Below are 13,370 nucleotides of genomic sequence, written 5' to 3' on the forward strand. Positions count from 1 at the left end.
CTATGATGATGATCCATTTTTCATGCCCAGCTTTTATATTATACTAGCTTTTGCCCGCGACTTCGTCTGCGTAGAATCAGTATTTTGGGTAGCTTCTTTTTTTATCCGATCTGCTTTTTATGAATTCCCTATACCACAGATTAATAAATAGTTACTACGTAACCTATACCAACTTCCTTATATCCTAAGTTAAGAGACAATTCTAACTTCTAACGCCTTGATAAAATGTAAGGGCAATGATTCAATTGGACCATCATTGTCAGGTGATGCATGAGTCTTGCATCAATTATCTCACTTTCGGGGTGGAAGTGAGATAATTTTCACCCTCTTAAGGGATGATTTCCGGGTTAAAAACTATCCTAAACTATCTATGTCAAATTTGAACTGAATCGGTTCAGCGGTTTAAGCGTGAAGAGGTAACACACAAACAAACAGACAGACTTTCGCATTCATAATATTAGGTGATATTAGAGTTTTGAATGATTCACGGTTAGTTTCACTAGACTTATATTGACCGGGATATAGACCGGGGAATAATACAAAAGGTAATCACGGTCTATATCCCGGTCAATATAAGTTTAGGTGATATTACTATGGATTAGTATGGATGGTAAGGATGCTTGAATTTCAGTTTTTTTTTTGTGTTTTCTTGTTAGAATCAAACGGTTGGCTTTTTGCTAATAACAATCCACTACGCATTTTTACACGTGAGTACATCCATCCTTGAAATATCTGTTAGTTTATACGTATCTATGTATTTAAAACCTAGTTCGTGATTGAAAGCTGATTTCAATCGATTTAAGTAGGTACATTTAAAGTAAACAAAATAAAGTAAATATTCGAATCGTTGCAAGTTTTGAAATTTTAACTTTATGATTATTACAACAAGATGGAAAATCAAATGTATAAATTATAAAACTATTTGTCAACAATGTTGTCAATCACACACTAAAGGCACACGTCACGCATAGTAATCAACTAATCACAATTTTATAAGTTTAGTAGGCCTAGCTTTCAAGCGCTTATTTTGATAAGCATTTCAGCTTCATTCAGTCTTATGTGAATGACATCAACACAAATGTCTAGTCTAGACACTCTAGACACGTCGTCTCAAGTCGTTCACGAGTGAGTGATTTAAATGAACTATATCTTTTGATAAGACTGAATGAAGCTGAAAGTCCAGTGTTGCCACTTGGCATAAAATATGCCAGATATAGCATATTTTCGGTCCCTCCTCTTGGTAGATTTCGAGTGCTTTAGACTAACGCAACACGCAACATATTCAAAAGTATAACTTAATTTATTTAAAAAAACAATTGTGGCTGATGATAATCTCTTTTTAGGGTTCCGTACCTCGAAAGGAAAAAACGGAACCCTTATAGGATCACTCGTGCGTCTGTCACAGCCTATTTTCTCCGAAACTACTGGACCTATTGTTGAAATTTGGTATACACATGTAAGTTTGTGACCCAAAGACGGACATGTAACGTAAACAAATGAATTTTAAACATAGGGGCCACTTTTGGGGGTAAATGAGAAAATTAAAAAATTAAAGTTTTTCAAACTATATCGTGTTACATATCAAATGAAAGCGCTCATTGTGAAAATCTCAAATATATATTTTTTATAATTTTATGATAAACAGTTTAGAAGTTATTCAAGAAAATAGGCAAAAAATTACCATTCCCCCCCTTTATCTCCGAAACTACTGGGTCTTAAATTTTGAAAAAAATACACAAAATAGATCTTTACCTATAGATTACAGGAAAACCTATTAGAAATGTGCAGTTAAGCGTGAGTCGGATTTCATTACTTAGTTTTTCATCCGGCCCCTACGGGTTTTTTAAAGACATTTCACACACGTTTCACATAAAAAATACATTGTTTAAATTATGTCATGTACAAAACCCTTGGAACGCGAGTCCGACTCGCTCTTGGCCGGTTTTTTTAAAGCAAGTGAGACCCGGCAACCGCTCTAAGGAACACAAGTAAGTAAAAATATAGATAATACTGTAGTTTTTAGGGTTCCGTACCCAAAAGGTAAAAACGGGACCCTATTACTAAGACTCCACTGTCCGTCTGTCCGTCTGTCTGTCACCAGGCTGTATCTCATGAACCGTGACAGCTACACAGCTGAAATTTTCACAGATGATGTATTCCTGTTGCTGCTATAACAACAAATACTAAAAAGTACGGAACCCTCGGTGGGCGAGTACGACTCGCACTTGTCCGGTATTTCTTTTCAATGCGGACTGTTTGATTTGCAACCACTTTACCTAACCTGGCCGTAACACATTTTTAATAACACAATGTTTTGGATGGACATAATTTGTCAAGTAGTGGTTTTGCAATACATTTTTTTGAACAAATTTTTTTTGAATAAAGATATTTTTGGACAAAATAATTTTGTCCAGTGACTTATTTGACAAAAATAAATTTAAGCGAACATTTATAGTCCAAGTAAAACATTTGGGAAAAAACAGTTGGTCTTATAAAAGTTCCTAAGTAATAGTTTAGGAAATGATCATTTGTCGGATTGTAAGTTTGTCAAATGTTTATATGGGAAAGATTGTGTTGACAAAACGAGCAGTTGGTAAAACTTGCTTGGAAAACGAAATTTGGTCAAAAAAAAATCGGTAAAGTAAAAAGATCCCGAGTGACAGAGATAGTTGATGATCGCGGTTATTAGCGCGAGCCAGGAACAGATTTCCATGACCAATCGCCTCCCGGGCGATAACTCATATAGTGGTTATGGTTAACGGCTATGTGATGAACCCTCATGGACGTCAGCTGCCGCTCCGTTGGTGGGTTGAGGAATGGCAGCCACCGAAACAGACAATTTTTTTTGTAGTCGCCTCCCGTTTGATACTTTGTCAGATGGTAGTTTAGATGCTATTGTGAATTTTAAAAATCGTCAGTTAGTCGCAGTGGTTGCATAAACATGTAATAATTAAGCGATTTACCTTTTTATGATAGTGATAACAAAATCATGAAACTTTGCATGTAGCATTCCAACAGGCGTTTCAATAAACGCCTTACGGAATACGCATACTCTGCAGACATATATGGTAAGGCGCGTATACATGTTCATGCGACCAGCTGACGGTCTTTCCACCGCTATACAACCGGCTGACAGTTTTCTTTATTTATAATCTAAACTATCATCTGACACAGTCACAGTATCAACCTGGAGGCGATGACTGACGATATATGCTCCTGGATCGCGGTCTACCTGTAACGGAGAAGCTTTGCTCACGTTTTGAGCTCACTTGGTCAATAATAAAATGGCGCGAAGGGCTATCGCCCCACAGAAAATTTAAATTTCGCGCCTTTTTCTACTGACAAAGTACGGTGTATTTTACTGCATATTTTTAGACACCATATTATTTTAAGTGCCTACTTTTAACTGACATTTTAGCATTTTTATAACATATTTCAAAAAACTTTAGCATATAAAATAAATATTTTTTTGGCACATTCTAGACATTAGTCTAGCATTTTTTCAAAATCCGAGTTGGCAACACTGATGTCTAGTCTTCAGTCGGCATTCGCTCGCGGTGGTCGGGCCGCTTATACCATGGAGTTCCCTATAAAACTCGACGATAAAAACTATGACATAAAAAAATTCTTACGCGACCACCCCGGCGGTACAAACACACTTGTAAATTACAAAGGGAAAAATATCTTACAGGCTATGGAAAAATTTGGACACAGTGTTAATGCTTATCATATGTTAAATGATTTTAAGGTGGAGAGTGAGAAAGATAGTTACTTATGTGGTGTAAGTGAGAATGGTAGGATTATCACTAAAGAAGAGGATAGCAGGGATAAAGAGGAGATCGCGTATTTAGAGGAACTGGAGGTCAGTTAGACACAAATATGTTTTTCTCAAACGCAATGAAATGTTGACATTGACACTTCAAATTAGGTTTAACCTTGGCGTGCATTTTGGTGATTGGCGCGCATACGACTCATTTCGCATGCTGCGCATCGCATATACTTTAATCAGCGTGCGCGATTTTCAAGGGCGTATCAAAATAAGATCAACAGTATCAACACCGTAACAAGGCAACAAGTTGTTAAATTTGAATTGGGCTCTAGATAACAGTTCTATTTTTGAAATAGTGACAACGGCCCGTACACACTTATGCAGCTTGCTGTTCTTAATTTGAACATCATTTTGTACTTATGGTGTCACACAACACAAACACCGGCCAAGTGCGAGTCGGACTCGCGCACGAAGGGTTCCTTACCATTACGCAAAAAAACGGCAAAAAAATCACGTTTGTTGTATGGGAGCCCCATTTAAATATTTAATTTATTATGTTTTTAGTATTTGTTGTTATAGCGGCAACATAAATTCATCATCTGTGTAAATTTCAACTGTCTAGCTATCACGGTTCATGAGATACAGCCTGGTGACGGATAGACAGACAGACAGACGGACAGAGGAGTCTTAGGGTCCCGTTTTTACCCTTTGGGTACGGAACCCTAAAAAGTGTCTACTTGTGTGTACTTACTTAACCAAAATAATACGAGTCTAATTTAGTAATTTCTGTGATTGGTACCAGTATATTCGCCAATACCACCTCCAACGTAGATTTGGCGTGTACCTAGGGTACAGGGTACATATACATATATGTATAGAAATTGAGGGCATTCTTTTTGAAAAATATAAGTTCCAAATTTAAGGTCCCAGCTTTACCTGTAATCTGGGGGCACGGTAGTGCGCGGTAGTGCCCCCGCCAAGACGAGCAAAGCGAAGCGCAAGGGCACAACTCGTTTTTAAGGGTTCCGTAGCCAAAGGTTAAAACGGGACCCTATTACTAAGACTCCGCTGCCCGCCCGTCTGTCTGTCGGTCCGTCTGTCACCAGGCTGTATCTCATGAACCGTGATAGCTAGACAGTTGAAATTTTCACAGATGATGTATTTCTGTTGCCGCTATAACAACAAATACTAAAAAAAATATATTTAAAGCCCATACAACAAACATGATTTTTTTTGCCGTTTTTTGCGTAATATATATTCTGTGGTCATGGCACGGAAGACGGAAGTCACGGAACCCTTCGTGCGCGAGTCTGATGGCTCGCACTTGGCCGGTTTTTTTTTATTATACAGTTCTTGTAGTAACGAAACGGCCAAGCCATAAATTTTGACTAAGGTCACAGAATAAGTAATAGTATTATCATACAGAACGGCCACGCACCGCCCCACCCCGACTCGAATTACCTCGCCCCGCGACAGCAGATTGACGGCTGTTTGCCGGCCGCTCAGTACTGTTTTTAAGCAACTTACTCACACAATGACGCATGACGCGTGTACAGACGTGCCGTTCACACATAGAAACGCAAGTGATTTTTGATGTATAGCGTGTCCGCCCCGTGCTAAGGTGTAGAGTGTGTGAAGTTAGGGCTTGTAGAGTTAGAAGCTTGGCTCTACAAGAGATCTGATAACTTTTTGACAGTGCGAGCCTTATGGTTTCGTCTTGGCAACATTTTACATGAAAATGTTTTTGGTGGGATTTCACTTCTTTTTGTAAGTATTACGATACAAGTGCGAAAAGAAGGAAATTCGCAACGAGAGGCGATAAATTGAAACACGACCAAAGGGAGTGTTTTAAATCTACACGAGTTGCGAATTACCTTTTCGCACGTGTATTGTACAACGTTTTACAGTACATATGGCCCTTTAAATTTTCGAGATAGGCACGTATTGTACTAATTACCGCACTAGGACGGTAAAGTAGGCATCACATGTACTGTAAATGACGACCGGTCGGGCCTAGTGGGAGGGTTCCGTACTTTTTAGTACTTGTTTTTATAGCGGCAACAGAAATACATCATCTGTGAAAATTTCAACTGTCTAGCAAAGACTTATATAACTCCGTACAAGGCGTATTAAGATAGCCTCGGAAATCAAGAAAATTTGATTCTCGAACGGCGCCACCACGTTTTACCGCCTTTGGCCTATTCTCAACTAGATGGCGCGAAACAATTCAGGAAAATAGGCAAAAAAAATACATTCCCCCCCCACCCTTTATATCCGAAACTACTAGGTCAAACTTACATGAATTCGAACCCAGGACCTCTTGATTCGTAGGCATGGTCACTATCGACTAGGTTAGGAGGCCGTTTGTTATAGATTTCAGATCACACACATTCAGGCTCTGAATGCCACCAGAGTGCAGCACTAGCCTTTTTAGTAAACCATAGAGTAACTTATACATACTGTACATTTAACAGGTTTTTGACAAGTTTTCAGAGATAATAAAATATGACATTGATGCATCAATGTTTACAGAGGATCTACCGGGAAACACAAATCCGAAATTTCGCTATCTGCCTCTTTATCGCTCTTATATGCAAGAGTGACCGAGATGTTAGAAAACGAAATTTAGATTTTCTTGTTTCGCGATAGACCCTCAGATTGTGGTAATGGCGCCCCCTACGCAGAGTTTCGCGTAATAATCCCTGACGTGTTTGTGTTGGCTACGTGTTGCTACGATTAAAAGTGAACACGATAGGTGGCAGTCCCATCCCTAGAGCAGGCGATACAGACGGTCGCGTGATCTTTTATGATCATATTACCTTAATTGAAGTGGTGATGAGGGTGTATCCGGGGGTGGTGCTGTGAAATACCTGTAAAGCGCAGTCGGCATTGTCAGAGCTGCAAGAGATTTTCCAATGTTACATTCGCCTTTTGTCAATAGGCAATATTACGCGAAACTGCGTAGGGGGCGCCACTACCACAATCTGAAACTATCGTGACACAAGAAAATTTCTTTATCTAACATCTCTCACTCTTGCATATTCAAGCGAAAAAGATAGCGAAATTTCGGATTTGCGTTTTCCGCTAGGTCCTCTGTAAACAAACTGCCTTGGTGCATCAATGTAATGTTTTATTATCTCTGAAAACTTGTCAAAAACCTGTTAAAGGTACAGTATGTATAAGTTACTCCATGGTTTACTAAAAAGGCTAGTCCTGATGCACTCTGGTGGCAGAACATTGCAGTAATATGCCCTATTACTAGCGACCCGCCCCGGCTTCGCACGAATAGTTCAACTAATTTACACAAAACGTTTACAAATTATACATATAAACCTTCCTCTTGAATCACTATCTACACTCGGCGTCACGGAAATCGCACACCCACGGATTTTTGTTTCAAGCCGTTATAAACCGTATGTTGTTGAAGGTAAAGTATGAGTGTGTGGGTTCATTTTAAAGATAATTTAACCCTTCATTTAAAAACAATGCAAAAGTTACTAAAGAGTTAAAAAAAAGGCATTTTTTCAATAAGAAATAAAAATCGTATATTCATGCAAAAAATCAACAAATTAAAACACAATAAAATCAACAGATATTGGAATACAAATGCCTAAAACTAAACTTTAAAACCTAGTGTTGCCTCCTTTGGCCTTAATTACTGCCTCACGAGAGTCACGATGTGCTCTTGAGGAATAGCATCCCACTCCTCAATGACGGCATCTCGAAGCTGTTCCAGGGTCGCAGGTGTAGGATCACGTGACCGCACCTTCCGTTTTAGCTGATCCCAAAGGTGTTCTATGGGATTCAGGTCCGGACTCCTTGCTGGCCACTGCATAGCTGTGATCCCAACCTGATCAAGGTAGTCCCGTACAATCAACGCTGTGTGGGAGCGGGCGTTATCCTGCATGAATGTGAATCCAGGACCGACAAATTCGGCGTATGGAACCACATGGTCCTCCAGGATCTCTGTGATGTACCGATGAGCAGTCATGGATCCCTGGCCTCGACCACCACCAGTGCGGGAAACACAAACGAGCTCGGTTTCGCCGGCGAGGGAAATGCGACCCCAGAACATGCAGGATCCTCCTCCGTATCCGACGGTTTCTTCAAGACAGGCCTGTGAATAACGTTCCCCTTGCCTCCTGTACACTCTTCTGCGCCTATCGTTGCTGAAAAGACACACCCTGGTCTCATCGGAGAAGAGAACAGCCTTCCATTGGTCGACCGTCCAATCCTTGTGTTCGCGAGCAAACTCACGTCTGATTCGCCGATGCTCTGCCGTCAATTTGGGACCCGTAGCCGCTCTATGGGGCATGATCTTCTTCTCCCGCAACCTTCTCCTTACTGTAGAGACGCTCACCACCGTCCTCCGAACTGCTCGTAGCTGCTGCTGCAGCTGGACAGCATTGGAGAAACGGTCCCGTAAAGACGTCGACACAATAAAGCGGTCGTCTCTCTCGGAAGTGCAGCGTTGTCCTCCGGATCCAGGCTTCCTGGTGAAGTTTCCAGTCCTTCGGAATCGATGAACTGCTCGAAGAACTCGGAAACGGCTTATGTTGAGCTGCCGAGTAACCGCAGACTGCGTCATTCCTGCTTCCACCAGGGCTACTGCTTGAGCTGATGCTGCTTCCGTGGTATCCATTTTCTTGGGGTCTCCAGCTGTTCCGGTGTGACCTCTGTGAACCCTGGATGCCGAATGACCCATATCTCACTTTTACCCCCCCTTTTATACCTATCCAAGGTAACGCAAATAGCGACCCTTACAACGCGTATTCTAGGTGTTCTTTCAGAACGCCATAATTTCGTGATTATTATTATTTATTCCAAAAATGCTTTATTCATGCTTTAAAGCTTATTAATTGTACTTTTTAATGATATTAATATTGATAGGGGTATATACATATGATAAGAGCTGTGTTCGCTTGAAACAAAAATCGGTGGGTGTGCGATTTCCGTGACGCCGAGTGTATTACAAAAAAATCGCATCAAAATCCGTTGCGTAGTTTAAAAGATCTAAGCATACATAGGGGTAGACGGACAGACAGCGGAAAGCGACTGTTTTATACTATGCAGTGATTTATCTACTCAACTCGCCACTGATGATTTTTACCATTTTTACTGATTTGTATGTCAGGCAATTCATATTCATATTCATATTTATTTATTGCATCCATGGTACACAGGTGTTACACATATAATAGTTTCACATGGGCCCTGGTAGGGCAAGGCAATTATCTTAAATCTAAAGATTAATTTATATATGTACAATATATTTGACAGTCTTATTTAACTTTTAATAATTTCATAGTTGTATTACTACGTAGTCATAGTATCCATGTGCGAGTAGGTATCATAATAATATGGTAGCTTGATTTAATCAGAGAAAAAAATTATAATACACCTATTTTATTAGGTACCTAAAGAAAAATCTCCACTAGAAAGTAAAAGCGGATTCAGGAAGAAGATACAGGAAGGGACTTAAAGTAAAATTCAGGTAACATTTAATATGTACCTAAAGAAAAATCTACTAGAAAGTAAAAGCGGATTCAGGAAGAATATACAGGTAGGGACTTAAAGTAAAATTCAGGTAACATTTATTATTTATTACATTATGTATGTTGGCAGCGAGCCTAGCCCTACGTAGTGACGTCATTTGATTGTAGATTGGCGCCAAAATAGTTGGCACTCAAGGTAAATTATTGTCATAAGCTTATAAAACCTCCGGACATACTTTCGCGCTACTTTTTATGAAAACGTAAAAGGAACTGAAGTTCCGTGTTCCGTAGCTAAATAATCTTCTTCTTCTTCCCATCGCTTGTACCACGATTATTGCCACGGCTCGTGGGAGCCTGGAGTCCGCTTGGCAACTAATCCCAAGAATAGGCTATTCTGCATTTTTTTCAAATACACATATTTACAAATGTTCGTATAGCTTTGTTAGTCAACTGGTATTTTTATTTAATGTGCAAAAAAATTTTTAAAATTTAAACGATAAAAGTTTGCGTTCGCGCCAAAAAGGCAGCCACCATTCTTGTGGCCTTGTGACGTCATAATAGTAGCAGTGTCATAAAGAACCGTCAAATGTAAAGTGCAAATTGAACATATTTTGTTTTTGCTATAGTAACGTCACTCACGAGAAGGAATGGTGGGCGGTGTTTGTGGTCATGTGATATAAAGATAAGATAAAGATAGTTTATTATTCAAGTAGGCATCATATTAACAATGCGTTTTTTGAACGTCAAATTAAAGCTACGCCGGCTCTAACCCTACACCTCGCCTAGAGAAGACTTACAGATAATAAAACTACGATTTTAATTTTGAAATGAAAAATAAATCTCATGTTTTTATAACATAATAGTATTAAACTCAACTCATTTCTGTTCATAGTGTTCGTTTGTCTATCTTGATCTGTTTATTGTTTCATTCTCAATTGCTCAAAGGTTGACTGGAAGAGATCCCTTATAGGGATAAGTCCGCCTTTGTACATTGTATATATTTATGTTCTTTTATTGTGTTTGTAATCTGTCTTATGTACAATAAAGTGTTTACATACATACATACATAAACTCGTAATATCTATACTTTCATAATTTAATTTTGATACATGAAAACAAAGATTTAATATATACGCTAGATGACGCAAAAATCACGATTTGTATTGTAACCAAGCGTGCCGACTTCCAAACCGATTCAAAGACACCGATGCCCGATGCCCCTCCGCCCCGCTACGATTCAACTGTCTCGCTCATACCATAGATTAATAAATAGTTACTAGTAGTTACTAATAGATTTTATATCTGCGGTCTCGCTCGCTCACTCCCCGCTGCCCCGCGAACCACGCCAAAAATTACAAATCGACTAACATGAATGACATAGATTTTCTGACAGACGAATGATAAAGACAGACGAATGATGTTTTTTCTAACTTTTCCCATAAATGAAACTGATATTTTCAAAATTTATGGAACAAAATAGTACAGTACTGTATATAGGTATCTACACATTTAGCATCGTCGCCTCCCCTGCCACTATATTTCATGGATAGGGAGCGGCTTCCATGATAATCTATCTTATCATCCATACCTGTAGTGTGCCAAGCCATACAAATTTGACAACGCGACCGATATCTAGAGATAGTAAACATAGACATATGACTAGGACTAGGGCAGATACGACGTGTAAACAGTAACAAATTACTGATTATCTGTGGACTTTATCTGGTTGTAATAGAGTGTAAAATGGGCAGTAATTGATAAAACTATGTCATCCAACAACTAGGTATCCGGGTATCGTTAACGGTCTAATTACAAATTAATTTTGACCGGCATTCGTATAAGTTAACTAGTGCCTCTGCGACGTTTTCAATCAAAAGGTACCACATTGTCGCTTACCATAAGGACGAAAATTGCTTGTATCTTTATACGAAAAACTGTCAGAGCGTCCTTATGGCAAGCGACAATGTGGTACCTTTTGCTTGAAAACGACACATTTGGTGACACGCCTAATTCGGTGATACAAGTTTTGAAGCATGAAACCCAGTGAATTAGGGCCTTTTAAATGGGACCTCACGGCTTCGGCGGCTTTGCCGTGAGGCCCATTTAAAAGGCCCTAATTCACTAGCTTTCCTCGGTGTCATGCTTCAAAATTCAATGTTGTCATGTATCACTGAATTAGGCCTGTCACCAAATAATGCGAGTTTTCCCTAGAGCTCACGAGCACAATTTAAAACTGGAAAAATTTATGGCTCCGCCATTTTCTCGAAAAATTTAATCGACAAAAAATGTATTTTAACATCGAACCTGCTCACAAAATGTCACGAGAATGTTGAGAATTACGACATGTAGAGAAGAACATCCGGACATACGAAAGCATTTGGCCATTTACATAGGGTACATTGTCGGTTGTCAATAAGGCGCTATTCCCATATAGCTTCAATTTGAAATCAACCTTATCGACAAGCGACAATGTGGTACCTTTTGGTTGAAAACGTCACATTTTCCAAGCTCAAGCGGAGACTAACGCTCGGTCAATAATTTGGTGTTGGCAGTGACATACCTACGTATCAGATTAGCCGAATAAAATGAGGTGAAAACATGTTCTGCACGGATACGTTGAGCTATTATTGTCTATCGTACCTATCATACGTCACTGTCGCACATATTAGAACATGACAACCACGATGCCAGACGATGTAGATGTAGATTTAGACCATCATAAGTAGATACGTCCAAGACTATACAAGGTAATCGTAGTCTTGTGATAAGATCTATGTCGGACCTGGATTAGTTATGTAGCCTTTTATTGTTGTAAAATACCTAATCAAACTTACTTTAATTCGATATTTCCATTAATAGGTAACGTAACTTTTCAACATCTACACCTTATTTTTTAATTTTTAGCAAAAAACCGCCTTTAGGAAACTTGTTTTAATGTCAATATTTCGGGCAGACCTTAGCTTATCCACCGATAACCTAACCGCCGGTATCACCATAGCTACTTGGTAATTCGGTGATACTGCGTTATTATCTGTTATTGTCTGTTGTTTATCTGTTATCTTACGCTGAACTCACGATTTTGTGTTACTCGGTAGCAAAAATTGTTTAACCGTTGTGCCTTAATTGAAACCCTATATTAGTATATATAGCAACGCTCACAAGATTCCACTTTTCAACCCAGTCCAGACGAGTCAAGTTTTTGCCAATCTGATTAAATTGTCCAATCAAATCAGGCCGTGCAAACGCCAATTTGGCTCGCCTATTTCGACCGCCGATTATGACCGATATTACCGATAGAATGGAGGTGCGGACGCAAAAATAGCAATTATTTTCGTTTGGGGACATTTTTTTCATTTAGACGGCTCAAATCAATGTCTTGTTTGTTTGTGCTTACGAAAAAAAATACCACCATAAATCTAAAATTGGTGATTAAACTGGAGATTCACGCCAATTTCATTTCTGATCAAATCGGTCGATTCCGGAAGAATCCGTCCCGTTATCCCGTCTGGACTCCAATTTCAACCCACTCACTACTCTCGTGGTTAAATTTTTGGGTCTTTCGCTTCCTCGGATCTATCCTTTAGCGATAAGACCGCCTGTTGTTACCTATGTGATGTGTGTTCTTTTTCTGTATTATTTTTCATAATGTGATGCACAATAAAGAATATATTATCATTATTATGTATCTCCGTTTTAAAACTCTCGGGTCTTTCGAGCCCGGTCATATATAAGGCGTGCGAGGGGATATAGATCCAACACGTACAGGCCGTTTGGACAGATTTGATGTCATGTAGAACGCCTCCTGGAACCCATCACTCACGCGGGTACATCAATAGATACCCGTGAACCGGTTTCAGCAGGCATTGAAAGCTATTGTAGAGAATATGGACAGAGGAATACTGGTCTATGGTTTAAGTTTGGGTGGAAAAAAGACTGAGCTACTGCAAAGAAGTCCGGACACCTGCCATAACATTGCTTGCATAAGTTTTCGAGGCAGGCTGTGACTCGCCACGCGTTAGATGGGCACCTGATGCGCCATCGTAAAGACAGCCAGGCGCAACACCGGCGTGAGCGGCTCAGGGGTGTCGAGAGGTGTGCTGCGCTTT

General features: G+C 39.6%; 1 protein-coding gene across 2 annotated transcripts in view; it reads left to right on the plus strand.

The window, feature by feature from the left end:
• Positions 1-3,546: 3,546 nt before the first annotated feature.
• Positions 3,547-13,370, plus strand: part of LOC134755365 (fatty acid 2-hydroxylase) — a 53,216-nt gene continuing 43,392 nt past the window's right edge. For both annotated transcript variants that reach the window (XM_063691907.1, XM_063691906.1), the window contains exon 1: positions 3,547-3,862. In XM_063691907.1, the coding sequence (XP_063547977.1) occupies positions 3,578-3,862 (285 nt within the window). In that variant the 5' untranslated portion in view covers positions 3,547-3,577. The remainder of the gene's footprint in view (positions 3,863-13,370) is intronic.

The sequence above is a fragment of the Cydia strobilella genome, chromosome 2 (assembly GCF_947568885.1).
Source record: "Cydia strobilella chromosome 2, ilCydStro3.1, whole genome shotgun sequence".
Classification (NCBI taxonomy): domain Eukaryota; kingdom Metazoa; phylum Arthropoda; class Insecta; order Lepidoptera; family Tortricidae; genus Cydia; species Cydia strobilella.